The sequence below is a fragment of the Chaetodon auriga genome, chromosome 22 (genome assembly GCF_051107435.1).
Source record: "Chaetodon auriga isolate fChaAug3 chromosome 22, fChaAug3.hap1, whole genome shotgun sequence".
NCBI lineage: Eukaryota > Metazoa > Chordata > Actinopteri > Chaetodontiformes > Chaetodontidae > Chaetodon > Chaetodon auriga.
Genome location: NC_135095.1, coordinates 2742119 through 2760773, shown reverse-complemented (window position 1 = coordinate 2760773; position 18655 = coordinate 2742119). Strand labels below are relative to the sequence as shown.

General features: G+C 40.4%; 1 protein-coding gene across 3 annotated transcripts in view; it reads right to left on the bottom strand.

The window, feature by feature from the left end:
• Positions 1-704: 704 nt before the first annotated feature.
• lmo3 (LIM domain only 3) overlaps positions 705-18655 on the bottom strand; it is a 58257-nt gene continuing 40306 nt past the window's right edge. For all 3 annotated transcript variants that reach the window (XM_076721769.1, XM_076721768.1, XM_076721767.1), the window contains exons 3-4: positions 14865-14990; positions 705-5435 (exon numbers count right to left, since the gene is read on the bottom strand). In XM_076721769.1, the coding sequence (XP_076577884.1) occupies positions 5330-5435; positions 14865-14990 (232 nt within the window). In that variant the 3' untranslated portion in view covers positions 705-5329. The remainder of the gene's footprint in view (positions 5436-14864; positions 14991-18655) is intronic.

Below are 18655 nucleotides of genomic sequence, written 5' to 3'. Positions count from 1 at the left end.
TTTAATCCAAATGTTTTACCTCGACATTCCAGATTATTCTAAATTGAAATCCAGGTAATTAGTTGAAACAACCCACGAGGTGATGGCTAGTGCCGTGTCTTGAAAGCTACTGACGGCAAAGTATAAATGAAGCATTGGTTTTTTCTCTTGTTCCATGTTTGACACATGACAGTACCACAATAGTAAATCCACTTTTTCCTCTGACAAGATGAAAGCCTATTGTGTTTTTAGAGCTGAACAAAAGATGGATTTGAAAAATGTGTGAAGATCTCATTTGAATGGGAAATTTCAACCTTGCAACCGAGGCTCGTCACTCTCTTCACTCTGAGGTTTTGTAAGCTCCCTTTCATTGGAACAAAACTGAAAAGGGCATTTTACAAACAGCAGAGACAACAAACTGAGGAAATGATTGCACTTTAGATCAATCATAAATCATAGGCTGCAACATGCTCTGCTGGTTAGGGTAATGGACAGGGAACAGGCTCTTTCTGGCAGCTGGTTTGCATCTAATGCTGTGCCCTTGAGCTAGATACTTAACCTTAGTTGCTTGAGCAAACACAGTGACATGTATATGGATATGTATATAATGGATATGTAAACTATGAAAGTGTTAAGTTTCTTAAGCTATAAATCTCATTCTGACAACTATTGAAATAACAGTTACCCCTATAAGAATGAGAGAAAAAAGACACCACACTCACTGGTAACACAATAAAACTGTATTACATTTGTGCTTAAAATTATTACAATTACAGTATTTACAAGCGTTGTCCTAAAAATAAACATCTCATGCTGGATGACACATAAAAAGAAACCATTGTGCAATAGCAAGCAAAAATGAACATTTCTTTTATGTCAGTATCACGACAGTTCATGTCATACTTGTGAAATTGAATCTATAGCATTCGTGTACATGGACACAAATTTTCCATTTTTTTCATAACACGACTTTCAGACTCATGTATTTCAATTGGAGTTATGTTTTGTGCCTGCACCACTGTTCTTTGAATGAATCAAACACTACATTTATGAACGCGCTGGAGTCGCATGGAGGTAGTCGGGGCAGATGTCAGCCATACAAAGGACTGTGACCCCAGAATCCAGAGTTCAGGTCATGTGATTAGGTTTAGGCAACAAAAGCACTTTGGTTAAGATTAGGGAAAGATTAGTTTTGGTTAAATGTAAATAAAAAATGAGTTTCTCAAATAGTTTTACACAAAAAGGATTTGTGTACATGAACGTGAATTTTAAAAGTCAGGCAGAGCGTCATGGAAAAATGGAAAATTCAGGCCCATGTACATGAGTCCTATAGACTGAATTTTGTGACAATTTCACAAACTGCCGTGATACTGGATTGTTTATGTACACCCACAATTTACAAATTAAATAAGGGTTTTTTCCTTTTCCAGCTAAGAAATGTTACTGAGCGTTATTGCGTACGCTCAGATGCTGATATTTCATCCTGAAAATCAAAGATTTGTTTTCTTCTCTGCAGAAAGGAACGTTAACTTATCTGCAGAAGGAAGCCATTGTGACCAAGCTGACCAGGTCTTAAGGTGACTGAACCCAAAGCTTTGTTGAAAAAGACACAGCCATCCTCGACATAAGCCAAACGGTGATTGAGAAATCATCGATTGGATTCAAGTATCAGCATGTCAAACTATGCCAAATTTTGGACAACAAGTGATACACTGAATGCTTATCAAATAAATAGTGTACAAAAAGTAACCAACCCCCACCATCCCAATAAAACCCTACAACTGCTACAACAACCTGCCTCCATGAGAATTTCCCCACATTTCAGTTTGACCAGTCGCCACCTTGGAAATATAAGTTTTATGTGTGTTCCAAGCAATATCACAATCCTACCAGATTTGTAATTGCATTTTTTTTTGGAACAGGTCAAATACAGATATAACCTAGTTCTAAGAACTCACTTTCTGCTTGGAATTATAAGGTTTGATCTTGCAAAAAATGAGAAGAAGCAATGAGTTTCAAGGAACACAAACAAATTACTCATAATTAATTTTCAAACATGAAATTAGTGTTCTAGTAGGTTGAATTTAATGCTTTCACCAACATTTTTAGGACATTTATATCTTGTTTTGGGAGGAATATTTTCAAGTCAAGAAGTATAAAGTATAAAGGTCAGTGCTAAATATTTGGTCCAGTGTCGAGGTCAATTTTTTGTAGGTAAATAAAATGTTTGTTTGGTTCATCTACCATAGGAACTATGCTGTCAAGTAAGTGTAGCAGGTCATATAAAAGCAGTATTAGGTTTTATGTCAGAAATGTTGACTCAATCAAAATGTAAGCTATTTAATGACATAAGGCTTAATTTTTTTAAAATGTAGGACTTTAAGATGTTTTAAAGAACTGCAAGAAGACAGACTTTGTCAAACATTGTCTTAAGTCATTGCAAGACATATCAAAGATTTTATTGATGTCCTCTAAAGGACAGTAGTACAAAAGGCCAGACAAGGTCTGTTTTTTTGGTCATTTTAGATCTTGTTGAGGAGTTAGCTAGCTATCACACTACCCAATTAATGCTGGTATCCAGCTCAATACAAACACCCAGGATGGAACTAGGTCAAAACTTAACCTCCACCTTACGACATTGCCTGTGAGTGAAATAAAAGAACTTCAAAAACCCGAACCTATCCTTTCGTGCTTGCCTTTTTATGTTTGCAGTAGCTGCCAGACTAACAGGAAGCTAGCATTAGCTGGCTAGCATGGTAGCTAAAAATGAAAATAATGTCATTAACATCTAAAACTATCAAAAAAAAAAAAAAAAAAATTACAATTTAACTTGCCTTGCATTTGAACTGCTGTTTTTCACAAAACCATCAATAAAATCCTCGATCTTGAGGTTTCTCATAAACATCGCTGTCAATAAACAGTGCAGCCATGTGACAAAGAAGCAGAATCTGATTGGTCCTCTTACAGAACCAAATAAGAGTTTGACTGGATAGAATGAATTTGTTTTCTTCATAAAGAGTCCAAAAAAGCATACAACTTAAAATATCACCTTACATAATGTTCAGAAGTTGACACCGAATCACAGACGGGATATGTGAATAATGCAATTTTGACAAAAATAGCAGATAACCTTATAAGTCCAAGGTGACGCAGTGTGAAAACAAGTTTTTAATAAATAGAAAGACTGTCCCCAACAAAAATACCATCCTTCACAAGAACAAGGCTGCAGTCGTAGTCCAAACCCGGGCTGCCCAAACACTATTGAAAGTAGCTCTGATGGAATGCATTTCAGGTATGGAAGTGACTCTTGCCACCTCATGAGAGCCAGTCTTGCACACCCAGAAGTTTGTCTACAGGCATAAAATCTGATCCATAACATTTAGTGGTACTTTAATTGATCTGTTTGGCCACTAGGGGGTGGTAGTGCAAGATGAAAACATCTGACATACTGTATTATCACAAAAACCAAAGTTGTTGCCTAACGTGTTCGCAACCAGTTGTAACATCCAGCAGACATAGAGCAACATTAGCATCTCATTGGTCTGATTTGGTCTCCACCAACTCCAGTGAAAAATATCTGGCTCTTTAGCTGCTAAATATTTTCTTCACCAACTTATTCACTTTGCTGTTCGGTGCTGAACAGGCAAGAGGCTGAAAAACTCAGAGCTGAAAGTCACATAATGATTCTCTGTGGCTTCATCACTACCAGAGATGCCTTTCACATTAACAGTAGTCCTTTTATCCATATTTAATATAAAGACAAATACTAATTAGTGCAGCTTTAAAGCATTCAAAAGCTGATTACTTTGACCAGAAAAGATCTTTTCATTGACTTCAAAACAGCCAATGGTACTTTTACACTTACTCTGAAATGGGGATTCCAAACCTAAGACCCACAGCATGTGACATTAGTTTTCAAGAGTCAACAGCACAGTGGCTCAGTGGTCTTCTAGTGACTTAGTGGTCTCAAATATGTTTTTTATAGCGTGTGCAAGATTCAATCCATCGAGAGAAAAGCATTGATTATGTCACAAACTCTGATTACTTGCCTGTTAAACAATGCAGCTGTGTCTAAGCATGTTGATACTACTATGATCAATTTTGGAATCTTTAGATTATGAAAGGACTCTATGGACCAGACCAAGCCTCGTGAGACTGCAAGACTGAGGTCTTCAACCTGAAGAGGGATCCACATGCTCACACACACACACACACACTAACACACACACACGCACACACACACACACACACACACACAATTATACTTCTATGCTTGTGAGGACACTCATTGACATAAAGCATTCCCAAGGCCCTTACCCTAACTTAACCATCACAACTAAATGCCTAACCCCAATGCATACCCGATGCCCTTTGAAGGTCTGTCTGAAAGTGGGGAATGACAAAAGTGTCCTCACTTCCCAAAAATGTCCTCACATCCAAGGTCTAAAACTCAAATTGGTTCTCACAAAGATAGCTGTAGAAGTACGCACGCACACACACTCAAACACACCTAATTAGGGTACTGTTGGAGACATTACAAAGACTTGCAGTAACTTCCTGGAAACTTACTCTATCCCTACCCCTAACTGCTACTTTCCTACCCCTAACCATAACCTTAACCTAACTCTAAACGTTTTCCAATTGGTGAAACAGCTTTTGACCCAATTACACCAGATATTCCCAATTAACAGGTCTTGAGTCTGAAATGTCCCCAAAAGTAGCCTAAGTCATACTTACCCATACACACACAGACATACACCGCAACAAATCAGTCATCAGCATTATTTTTTGATGCTCTTCAGTTACATTCACTGTGTTTTTAATCTGATATACAGTAAAAAGGTCTTTATCTCAAAATTACATTGATTGACAATACTTCAGTGTATTTTAGATTCAAGTACAAGTTGTTGGACTGTGCAGTCAGGTGGAAACACTGTCTGTCCTTGTCTGGTAAGATGAGACAAGATTGCTTTTGGGTAAATTTTTTTTTTCTTCCAACAACCAGGATCAGCGGTTGGTTAGAAATTGCTCTGAGGCAGGCGTTTGTTGGCCAGGAGGAAAGAGGCAGCATCCGAAAGTCACAAACAAAGAAATGGACAAACTTTTTTTTTTCATACTTGTAGTTTGTTGTAGGCTTCCAGGGCCTTTCCCTGCCACACTGGCGGTCTCTATGGCTATTCTGTACAGCAGTGTGTCCCCCTCCCAGGGAGGCTTGCTTAGTTATGTACATGTGGGGGACGGGAGCTGGACAGGAGGCAATAGTGCTTTTTCTTGTGTGATTACAAGCTCTCCTTCAGTCTCTCTCTTTCTCCCACTCCTCCTCTTCCTCCTCCTTGTTGGCCTACGAGGGTCAGCGGACCTGGGGAGCATAGCCCTCCTTCATCAGCCCCTCCTCGTAGTCTGTCTGGCACAGGATCATGTTGTTCTTCAGGAAAAACTTGTCTCCCACACAAAACCTACACCACACAAAGAGACAGAGGAGGGGAGGGGTTTACATAAGCATCAAAGCACGAATCTCATCATTAGTACTGAGCTGTAGGCTAGCAGGCCTAGCCAGATGCAGCACTAGCTTCCTGACTATCGGGCCGCCCCCACCCATGTGCAGACAAGGAGTTCTCCTCTAGGAAACAGTCAACTCAATTACAAGGGGGGATGGGGGATATGCGGGGCTTAAGGGTTGGGGGTTGGTTTGAGTGGAAGGGGGCTCTGGTATATATGAATGGAATTATATCTGTTTCAGGCAGGGGTTCCTTTCCACCTGCAGCTGGGGTGGGTGTGTGGGGGAGGGGGGTGTTGCACAGTTACGCTTGACCTTTCAGCACAGCACCAAGTGGAGATTATGTTGAATGCATAAGGGCAGTAACTCTTGCTGTATTGTCCTGAGGGCCGCTTATCTCCCTCAATGTGCAGGTTGGACAAGGTCGGCAAGCAGCGGTGCCAGTGTTTACCAGGGGGGAGGTTGAGCTGGTGTGGTGGGATGGGGACAGTGAGTCTTGCCTCCTTTAACTTCCCTGGATGTTACGACTACTGAGTTCGATGCTGGAAGCTGCACATGGTGGATGGAACTCAGGAGGCACCTGATGAGCTTGGGCTGTTTGCAGCATTTATTCAGGGCTGCAGGGCAGATTGAGAGCATGATTTGTTACATCCATTTGGGACCAATTAGTAGGATTCAAATACACCGTAGGTATTGGCACAAAATACCACAAAGTGTGAGAATGGTGTGTTTCTGGAAATAAAGCCAAATGTTTTGAGGAAGAGCTGGATGAAATGAGCATTCTAGTCTGTCAGTCACCCGTAGAGTATGTAAAGTAAGTGATTCCAAGCTGATCTTAAGTATACCATCCTGTCAAACTTCCCAGTGCTGTAGGAAATGAATCAAGTAGCCTTGATTACTCCTCCTTGGAAGCTTTGTTCAAGGAAAATCAAGAGCATCCTATCAGGAAGTACTGTTAAAGCTACGCTTATTAATGCCAAGGCCACATACGTAAGAGACAGTAAGGCAGACTTTTGCACATAAAATCAGCTCAGTCATAGCTGACGTGTTTTCTCCAAACTTGCTACCAACCTTTCACCCTAGCATTATGTTATCATCTCAAAAATATTTTTTGTCAAAAAAATCAAAAATGACGAGATTTAACTAAAAGAATCACCACTCAAAAGCCACCCAGTGTAATTTGTGTGTAGTTGTAGAATATAAACTCCATCTCAGGTCATTAAAAGGCCAACATTTCCAGACACAGTACTTAAGACATGACCTTGGTGTTCTCAATGTTTGAGACAGCCCTGAGGAGGGAACAGCTAAATGACACACATATGGTGTTAGACAGGAATGAATTTAAAGGAATGGTGTAGAAAGTCTATTTCTCTCATTGCCCTGTGATAGTGTTGGCAGGGAACTTGTGCTGTACATGTACCACAGGTGAATGCCAGCATAAGGAGCAGCTGCTTCTGTATAAACAGAGATGAATTATAAAATTGGATTGGAGTTCTGATTGGAGCTTACCAAACTAGACTTGTATCCATTCAGCTGGGCAGAGCTGTGTTTCATATAATGATGCCATCCACTCTAATAAAAATGCCCTGTCTATCTCCCACTTTAACTTCATCTGCCTTTATTTATTTATTTATTTTTACATGTTCTTTCTACTACTAGCACTGTGTCTCCCTCTCTTCTTCCTCTTGGTCCTCCTCCCAGCTCTTATCCCTGCCCTCCACTTATTTCACACGGCCAAATTGTTTCTGCTCGGTTAAATGTCAACAGCATATGTGACATCTGTGCACCAATTATGATGAGGATATTGCACTGGGCCCGTCACAGGCGTGTCGAATAAAGAACCATGTGGTGCCCTGGTATTTGCACTTTCTTAAAAACAACAGAAGAGTCTGTGTAGCTCTCTCTATTAGATAAAGCTGATATATTGGTTTTCTGCCACTGAACTTCAAATAAATCATTAGATATCAGCCAGTTTGTATTGGTCATTGCTGATATAATAATAAGGATATGGTTTTACTGTATTAGCTTCCGCAGTACAAGTCTATAAAACCTGCAATGAAGCCTGATTCATCCTGATTTGATGAGATGATCACCCACTTTAAACTTCAGGCCCGCTTTCAGTGGAAAATTACAGTATGTCATGGCGGTTCAAAGACCTTTCTTCTCTGACACCAACACATGTGGAGGAAATACTGAAATATTCAGATCATCTAACAAACCCTAAATATACAAATACAGTTCATTTGAACAAAATATCTGCTATCAACAAATGAAAGGAAAACTCATCATGAGGTGTTTGTTCCACTATGAGCCTCAACATAGTTTTGATTATGTGTAGCCTCAGAAGTTGAAGTATTTATGTTCGATTTCTAGATTTATATCTGGGAGGAGGAGTTATAATGTTTTGCAATGCCCTGAAGACTCATTAGCAACTAACATTTTTGTCCTGCCAACAACATCATCTTGGCTGAAGCTGAAGCCAGGATTCAAGGATCATCAAAATATATCAATTTAAAGGTGATTTCTGTAAGTAGACTTACAACAACCTGCACAGCAGAAAATCATGCAATTCAGATTTCAGCTGTGCTCATTTTTCTGTTGTTTTTTTCTGCATGGATGGAGATATTTTCCTGGATCTGGCAAAGGAGGGTGACATTCCCAATTTTACTCCCATCTGCTTGACTGACTGAAAGTGAGTGCTATTATTCCCAATTGTAACCCATCTCTATTATGTTGCAATGACGGCAAACTTTTCACCCACAGTGCGGTTATTCGAAACACGTACTGTGCAGTTTGCCCTTTAAACCTTTTAGACGTTGTCATATGAACTAGTTCATTTAAAGCATCCTGCTGTCTTATCATGCTGCTCCAAAATCTGAGATTGGTATTCAGTTTGGTTGAGATCTGGTGACTGTCAAGACCACAGCATATGGTTCACTTCATATGCACACTCATGAAAGCATTCAGTAAGCCATGTGCCCTGTATGGAAGCATCTGTTTTCATTATTTCGCTTCTCCACTTCTTCAGGTTCAGGTTTTCCCTTTGTTTTGTCACCCACCTGTACCTATAACACATGCATTGAGTGTGAGCTCAGTACTCATCTTGGGATCTAGCTGGAGCTCAACTGATATTAAAGGGCTCCCTGAACATCCAATCTGTTATTATAAGTATAGTATTTATAGCTGTATTCATGTTATCGTGTGCAATCATATTATAGTTTCTAACCTTACAGTCAGCTGCTGTCTTCCTCTCTTGCTGTAATGCCTTCACTTTCTTCCCTCCATCTTCCTTCCTTTACTTAGAGGTGACTGTGACTAATGAGTCTTTAGAGACCTCTTGTTGTAGGAGTAAGAGAAAGAATGGCTTCCACAGGCACACACTTTAAAGATGTATTGCGATGCCAGCAATTTGCCTCGGAGGCCTGTGTTAACTAGAGTATTCACTTTCCACTCAAATGAAGAAACAGGGAGATTGTCAAAGAGAGAAAATAGTCTCAACTGCACCAAATCTAATTACTGTTAGGATGCATACAGGTTCAGCAACACTTGGCCCTATGACACTGATGTTTAATTGTAACAGCATGTTGTAAATCTTCTCTGGCAGATTGCTGCTGGGCAATCAGACAGCAGCCGCACAAGGACACGCTGCAGAGTTTTTCTTGGGGGAATACAATGTAGAGAATATAATTTCACATCTGGAAAGGAGGATATTGACATTTTCTATTTATTTTGTCTTTATCTCTGGTACTAAATGTTCACTTTGGCGGTTTTTAAAGTGCTCTTTTACTTTTTCTTTCTCCATCTGTGTTGTTCAGCACTCACATGGCAGGATTCTGTACTGTACCACTGAAAAATCAATTGGTAATCAAACAATGTTGCCATAAATGGAGGAAGCCATGATATTAGCTATGTTGCACCAACCAATTTAATATGACCCTGCTCTGCCTGAATGCAAACTCCACAAAAGGAATGCATCATTCTCTGCAGTCAGCGGTGAGACTTTATTTTGTTCAACATTTTAAGCTGTGAACATGATTTCAGTCAGATTCTGCAAACAAGTCGTGATTCACAGTGGGAGTATTACTCCCATTTCTTGTCTCCTATACTCTTTAAGCATAATGATGGTGAGATCATCTTCAAAGACTTTCCTGTTGGAGTCTACTGCCTTCAGGAAGATGTGGTCCAAAGCCTGGCTGGAAGGCAGTGGATGAATAAAGTGAGGAACCCACCTCATCAGTGTGCTGTGGGTTCTTCAGTTCATCCATCACTCTGGAAGATGCCTAGCCCAATTTACTAATTCAACTTTGTGAACTGACCTGCATTTTAATTTTATTTGACAGGCGCTGCTGTAACTGAGTACAGGTGAGCTAACAATCAAAATTAAAAAAAAGATAAAATAAAATAATCTAATATGCGTAAGGCTGGCCTGCCCTGACAAAATATATCTAGATAAGATAAAAATATCTTTTTGGAAATGGATGTTAAATGTTGATATGATGGAATATTTTGTATGTATACAACAAAGTGTGTGTGTTATTGCTCTTATACTATTCTAAATGTATTATTATATATTATTTAGTAATAAGACATATTTTGAATATTCTCTTTGACTTAAAATGAATGATAAAGAACTGGACTGGACTGAAATTGTTATTTTCCAACTATTAGCATTCAATTCGATTTGACTCAGACAGATGAGTTTCTTTGGTATCAGTTAGTCTAATCAAACTCTTCTAGGCAATCTGCAATTTTCTGAATAAAGTCAACTTGTTTCAATCAGCAGTGTACGTGTAACCACCTTTTTCATGAGGATGCATGATTAAATTTTGCTGTGCCACTTTCTGGTGTCACCAGACATTAAGCTGTGCACTGTTCACTGCCTCACATTTCACATCCACATTTCTCACCAAAATTTGAAAAGCAACGATTTGACAAGCCTTTGTCATTCCAAGGGTTCTTCCAATTGCAGCCGCCTTTTGCATCCCTTGGAATAGACAGCCTGTAAAATGGGACTCAAAACCAAACTGGTGACGTGTAGATTATTAGCCAATCCATCATGACAAGTTCAGTCTTAAAATGCTGATCTTGAAGAAAGTGGCCTCTGATGGTACACATCTAGGATAAGAATGTTGAAAATGTATGAACTGGCTATTGGTTGAAACACTTTTCCATCATCTCCAGCAGTGGAGAAAAACTGACATTTATTTGTATAAAATTTGTCATTTTGCTGTAAATTGTGATTTTTTTTCTCCTTCAATAGTCCAGGATTAGGTAGTGAAATTGTGTTCTCAAGTACGCTGGTTGCACAGGCTCTGAGTTCTCAACACCAATCATACACAAAGTGACAACTGTGTCCCTTATTGGCTATTAGGCCCCTGTCTAACAAGCCTAACCCATGACATACAAGGCACCAGTGGCTGAGCTAAGCTGTGCTGAACCCAAGTGGTGTCAGTCTCTCCTTCCAAAGCTCCAGTATGGAGCATCCTCCCTTATCAGCACTGACCTTCTCCTGCATTGTCACCCATCGGGCTCCCCTCTACTCTAACCTTCCTCCAGCCTCCCTAGACTGTGGCCTCCAGCTCATCAGGGGGAAATTGGGCCAGCACTGGCTAGATGATGAGGCTGGACGACAGCCTCATCGATTAGCTGTCCCCCAGGGCTGATCTGTGGCTAACTGCTTGCTGGATGGAGTCTCATATCTCCGTTCTTATTCTCAACACCCCTACCCTCACCAACACCCCCTCTCTCCTCAGAATCAGCCCCACATCCCTTTGGCATTGAGACCACAGTGGTGCTTCCTTTCCCCAGCTCAGGTAGGGAAAATAACAGGTCTGGCTAGTGGGAAGGTCACGGTGGTAGATTTATGTCCAGTCTAACAGAGTAAGGCCACATTGGGTGCAGACATGAGCAATCAGAACCAATGTAGGATCCTATATTTTCACTGATAGACCAGGGACAGGAGCTATTCACTCCCCTCAGCTTGATACCATTTCAAAGTCATGCACAGAGTGAAGAAAGAGGGAGAAAGAGGGGGCTTTTGCTTGCTGGCAGATACACAAGTAAGATAACTGGTGAGGCTTGCCCATTTATATTATTCCTGAAGCAGGTTCAGCTCTCAATTCTTCTTTCATGGCAAGCAAGAGATTGCTGCCAATTTGATGGTGATGATGACAAAGAACAAGTCAGCGGTCACAGGTTATGATCGCAGTGACATGTCCACTCTCAGCTAACTGGCCTGTTTTTCTGCCTCTGTCCTGCACTAACTGGCCTATAACTTAAGCAAGGCCCTTGATAGCTGAGCATAGCAATGACCATTAGAGTCCTTGATGAAATCAGAATAATCACTGCTTTGAGCTCCCTGTCCTTGATCTGTGAGATACAGCAGGGTATATATACCCACAAAGCAAATGATGGCATGGATTGATGCATGAGCGACTACATGTGTTTGTGATGGGGGTGGCTGTATGTTCATACTTGATTGTAGCAATTCAACCTTCAAACGCCAACATGGGCTGTGGCTGACCTGCAGGAGAGATGGATAATTACACTGTGTGACCCTGGTGACCTCGCGATCGCCTGCTCTTTTTATCAGATTTCACATTTGACAATGTTCCACAGAGAAATCTCCGGGCCATTTGTGAGATGGATTAGATTGCTTTATTGAAGGGCCCATGGGGGGAGGGGGTCAATGGGGGCTTTCATGTTTGTTTGAGGTTGGGAAACGAGAGGGGACAGAGCTGGTGTAGATGAACAAGGCAACAGATCGGTATGCCAGACAAAGAACAGGAGCCCATTTCCAGGCCGGCTGCAAGAGACGCTGAGAAACTATTCAGGGAATCTTAAGTGAGATCTCCTGATAGATCTCAGGCTGAAGCTGAGAAAATTTGTTAAAGGTCATTCTATTAATCTGGATATAAATGTTGAGAAACCCACTTAGACAAGACTTATTTAGTAACGTTGTGGTCATCACTGAGAATACCTTAAACCTGCTCTGAATCCCCAATCTTCTAGGGGAGACAGGCAGACATCGATTAACTCTGTCACAAATGTTAGATTTATGACTTGAGAGATTAAATCTCACTGTTGCATAAAAACTCCAATACAGATGAACAGCCTCCTGAATGAATAATAATAAAATGACTGAATAATAAAGTATTTTGTGCATCAGAATGTGATTTGTCTGTTATTTCAGTTACTTTTTGGGCAATGCTGTTCCTCTAGGATGTGAATTCATTAGAACAGAGTGATCCTGTAAATTTATATTCCTGCACTTGTATCTTTTCACTAACAGCTCTACCAATGTAACGAAACAAACTGGAAAACAAAAAGTCAGAGGTGAGGAACAGCTTCAATTAAAGCCGGTGCCACACCATAAATCTTGGCCAGGCCCCGGTGAAATTGTGATGGGCATCTGAATGTTGCTTGCAAGGCCACGGCAGACCATGTGAAACACACTGACGTCAATTTTATTCAACAGTTCATCAACTGGCCTAATATAAAAAGAAAGATTTGCTCTCACTTAAATGGGTTTTAATGTGGGAGAGCAGAGTTGGCCTGCCTGGGCCTGGCTGATGAAGATTAGCTGACTTCTTCCATTAGGAGAGGCTGTCTGGTGCAGCCAGCTGAAGTGGCAAGACAATAACCAAGTGCTAATTGTGTGTAACCAGGTCCTTTGCCTTTAGCATGCACAATGTGTCTGGTTTGTGTGTGTGTGTGTGTGTGTGTGTGTGTGTGTGTGTGTGTGTGTGTGTGTGTGTGTGTGGTTGCACTGAGGTGCTTGTGTCTAAGCTGAGTTTGGGAAAAGAGATGAGAGAAAGGCAGGAACCCAGCCAACCCATAACCTTCCTGATGTTCCCATAAGGTTCTCTGTTTCATAGTGCTTCTGGTAACCTTCAAAAGACCTTTGATAACAGTTTAGTTTGTCCATTAGCTCCAACAATGATCCTAAAAAGTAGTTAGTACATTAGTAGTAACATGACTATTGTTTGTCAGGGCACATGGATCCTTTGAGGGTCTCCAGTATGTTCGGAGAATGTTCCTGCAACTTTCACGTAATGTACAGGAATGTCTTACTTATGTTGTGAAACCCTTTTGGAGCACTGGGTGTGCAGGGCTAGGTGCTATTAGTAGTGGTAGTATTAGGTAGAGTTTGTGCGATCTTCTGATAGCCTCTGAAATCCTCTTTCCAACATTTCAAGGGATTACAAGTGCGCTATTCATTCAACTAATTCTGTCATTTTTCATGTGTACAACTACTTGGATCAACATGAATGCTTTTAATGGGAGGCTTTCCAGAATTGCACTCTGTCATGTCCATTTGCGTGATTATTCATTAGAATACAGATTCGTGCAAAAGACCCAGGATTATTGGGGAGAAGCAGTGGGATGCAGCCAGCAAGAGACTATGAAGGCAGGTTTCTCAGCTTTTGCGTGTGGCCATTCAGAATGGCTATTCGTAGTGGTTCATTTGAAGGGCCTCAGGCCTTAAAAGCACTTGCGTACCACTGCAGAGACCAGTGGTCAAACCAGCAGCAGTACTTTTTCAAATGTTCCAGCAAACACTACTGTCAGTGTTTACAGGCGGGAGTCTGTGAGGGATTGTGTCTGGTTGTTGCATTGTCGGCTTGGGACACTTCAGCTCTCACTGTCAGTCTCCTGTGACGAAAGTGTAACTATTTGGTCATTCCAAATAGGAAATTCAAGAGAAAAATATTAACTTAAAAAATAAAAATAAAATAAGCTAAAGTTATTAAGTTTTTATTGTTTCTTATACTCTCTTCATGTATCTAAATGGGGGTGGACCAACACGAGAGGCACTTAAATTATTACATTCCAATCCACCACCACTAATTGGTGCAATACTGTTACAGGGCTGTTGTATTGGATTGCATGAAATTGTACCAGTGTGCATAATAAACTCATTGTAGGGACACCATAGTCAGTCAAGATGACACTGGAGTTTATTAAAGAAGTGTTTTTCTATCAGGTTCAATGCCTCCAAGTTGCTCCCTCTCCTCAGGTGCTGTGGTAAGAAGCGGTGTCCTGAAATCTCTGACCGCATCCTGTCTACAGGATACAGGTGGAGGCCCAGTAATGAAGACTGATTGGAAGCATATGTATGGCCATTTAACTGCACCTGTAGCTCTAGGCTGACACTGTACAATAGTAGGGCAGGATTGTAATCACTGTGCCGGGTCCAGCAGGTGTCCCGACGGCCTCAGATTTGTCTGCTTAGTCACTGGTTGGAGTGATAAATCTCTGATGTGGAATCTTTCTTCAACTATCAGCAGCACTTGGGATTCACTACATTGCAAACATGCTTCCCTGACCAGCCATCTGCCTAGATGCAGGTATGAGAGAGGAGCAGAAGTGTGGTCCAATCACTCACCTCTGATTGCAGAGCTGGCATGCGAAGCAGTCCAGGTGGTAGACATTCTCCTTGGCCCTCATGACCATCTCGAAGGCTGGAATGAGTTTGCTGCAAGCTGCGCAGTTCCCTGTTACACCAAACAACCTGAGCCGCCCCGAAACCAGCCCACACACACACACACACACACACACACACACACACATACACAAAAGGAAGACATATGATGTAAGTCATTCTCCAAGTCTTAGTCCATAAAATTAACTCTGGAAAGTATCTATCTTAGCTTAGTGGAAGGACTGGAAATGGGGAAACTGTATGACTAACAGAAATTCTTAACTTACACTACATAAAGTGGCAACATGGCATGTAAAACAGTATTCATTTTTTCTTTATTACTGTTTATTTGCAAATCTTTATTTTTATTTTATTCAACCCTTTTTCACTATACACAAAAGTGAAAGTTTCTTTTGCCAAGACCCATGACCCCATGGATTGACCATAGCTATTTTATTATGTGAGTCCAGAGTCCAGATTTTGTAAAGGACGTGAGCACAGCACATCCTAGCTTTTGAAGAATTTGACAATTATGCATCCCACTATAACCACAAATGCACCAAATAGAATTACAAGAGTACGGCAGCTTCTGCTTGGTGACTCTGAGACTGAGAGTGACAGCTGTCAAAGAGATTGTGGTAAACACACTAACATGAGCTACTCAGACTGAGATGGTCTCTGAATCAGTCATAAAAATAGGTTGGACAGAGCTGGGCTACAGAAGCACAGTAAAAAATAGCAGGGCCACAGCTTGTGCCATAGAAATAGATGGGACATGGGTAGCACTACTGCCCAGGGAGGACCCTATTATTTCTCTGCCTGCTCCGGGGACATTAATGTGAGTATTCATTAGGGATTCAGGGCCGCTACTACACAGCGACCTAGACCAGACTACCAAAGGAAAAAATATCTGATAACAAAATCATATAACAAAATAACCTATTAGGCAGACTTCTTGAGGCACTTTTAGCCGTCGTTGTTAAAATGATAAAACGGCATGCCACTCTCAGAGTCTGTAAGAGATCGCAATCTGATAAATGATCTCAGGGCTTGGGATATGCAGGGTTGTTTATTAACCTTCAGAAAGTATGTTTCCCAGAGGCAAAGGAAACAGATAGATTGTGCCCTCATGAATACCTACAGAATTAAGAGCCACTGTCAACACACCTTGACACAATGAAGGATATCTCTTGTAACGTGATAGGTGGGTGAAAACAAAGAGGGCCAATTCGATGGATTAGTGCTGACTTAATTAAAAGAATTATGCCTTTTCCTTTGAGCAATCTAAATTTAGCTACATTTGTGGTATCTCTTGTCATTTCTCTTTTCTGCATAAATGTGCATTGCCGGAAGGCCTTCACATGAAATAGATGAAATGATGATTTCTCCTCTTACAAAACCAAGTAATTCGTCTAAAAAAAAAAAAAAAAAAAAAAATTAAAAAAGAAAAAGGGATGATATATTTAGTGTGAGATAATGAGCACGAGTGTTTGAGCATAACAGCAGCACTTTGTATGGTATCCTGTGACAAAGAGTCACAACGTAGCCACCTCTCACGGTGTAGGCGGGGGGGTGTCCTTGTCTTCCAGTAATCTGAATCATTTTCAGATAGCATGCACTCAAGGCTCTGGATTATAAATGATGGAAGGTATTTGTGTCAGAAAGCAATGTTTTAAGCTTTCTGCCTGTCAGCTTGAATCAAAACGGTGTTCTGTTTCACAGTTTGCCATGTCTATCCATGCTCTTCTCTCATCTCTTGCAAATTTAAGGTGGCCTGCGCTGTTGAAAAGGACTGTCACACTACTTTGCTCTGAGAAAGGGGTGAAAGTCCTTGGATCTGTGAATATCCAGTGTTTGTGTGCGTCTCCCATCCAGGAATCAATAAATAAGCCCACTACTTTCCACGGAGGTCGATTACGGTGAAGAGACAGAATAATACCACCAACAAAACCTTACTTAATGTAAAAGGTTTGTACACTGTGCAAGCTCACACATTAAAGACAGAAAAAAGCATCTGAGCATCTTAATAGATGATGTGTAATGTATCAACTGGTATATAGAATAGACTGTATATTCAATCATGGTCTATGGCTAAAACGTCAAGTCTAAAAAATGTCACAGTGCTGCACATAGATAGATCTGCTCCAAGATATGTATTCTGGACCAGTGAGATAAAGGTCAGTGTGGCTTCCTGTGCTTGTATAAATACGTCCAAAAATAACAAAATAAATAAAAAACATAATTTATAATAACTGTCATAAATATATGTCACAATAATGGACATGAGTCAATGTCTCTTTGGTGTAACTGTGTGTGTACAATTGGTATAATTCACGAGTTCGAATACAATAACACAAAGGTGTTTTAAAATGACAAGATATCACCATCAGCTCCTCTACAGCAGGTGATTTTAGTAGCATCACAAATACTCCTTTACTACTGCAGGAACCTGGTTCTTCTCATAACCTGAATTTTTCAGAACTTGTGATTCTTTGATACAAGGTTGTTTCCAGCATTTCTACTACTTCACAAACCAGGAGGTTTCAGATATACATAATTAAAAAGGCAACACCGGTACTGGCTCAGTTTTTTTTTCTATGTTGTTTGGTAGGCAAGTGACCCTGATTCTAAAAAAGTTTGTAAAACGTTAATAAAAATAGTGTTCTACAAAGTGTTCCTGAGCCCATGTAGTCATATCTTTTATACAATCATGTGTTCACAAAGTGGTGAACCTCTCTCCATCCTTGCCTGTGAACGACTGAGCCTTTCCAGGATGCCCCTTTCATACCCAATCATGATACTATCACCTGTTACCAATGAACCTGTTTACCTGTGGAATGATCCAAACAGTTGTTGTTGGAGCATTCCACAACTTTCCCAGTCTTCAGTTGCTCTAGTCCCAACTTGTTTGAAACATGTTGCTGCTTCTAATTCAGAATTAGCAGATATTTACAAAAATCAGTGAAGCTGATGAGGAAAATCATAAATATACTGTCTTCGTGCTGTTTTAAATTGGGAAAATGTCTAAAAGGATCAGCAAATGATCACATTTTCATTTATTTATGTTTCACACCACATCCCAGCTTTTTGGAACAGGGGTTGTAGGTGCTGATATTATTATTATTTGATTTTTACAAACATCAACATCAGCAGGACTTTGTCTGTAATAGTGATATTGTGTGTAGTTCTTGATCTGAACCGTCTCACCTTCAGAGAAAAAAAAAAAAGAAATTCTACTTTTGAGAATATTTTCCAGCCAATACATACATCGCTTTTTCTTAGTAAGGAAATGTAATCTATGTTAAAAAAGAAAAGAAAAAAACATTCGATAAGGTAAAATTGAATTAAAAAAATCCAGAGACTCCCAGGATTCCCAAACAGAACATCCAAACTCCTCGCTGCTTCTCATCCACTTGTTTGCTGCATAATTCATCCAGTACCTTCCTGCGCTGCTTTAACCACTGCTTTAAATGATTGAACACCACCTCCCAACCTGTGCTGACTATTGGGAACAATGCATACATTGCCTCCTCAAATCAAACAATCTTTTTGGATGAAGACTGAGTCAAAACACGTTGGCTTATCTATGATTTAAAGGATTTTTCATATTCATTATCAGACTGCCATAGATTCCTTTTGGACTGCCAACCAGGACCACAGACTTCCATTGTTAGTAACTTGAATAGTCTCTGTTTTTTTTTGTTGTTTTTTTTTACTCATCTACTGGCTCTATCCTTACTTCAATTTTACCAACA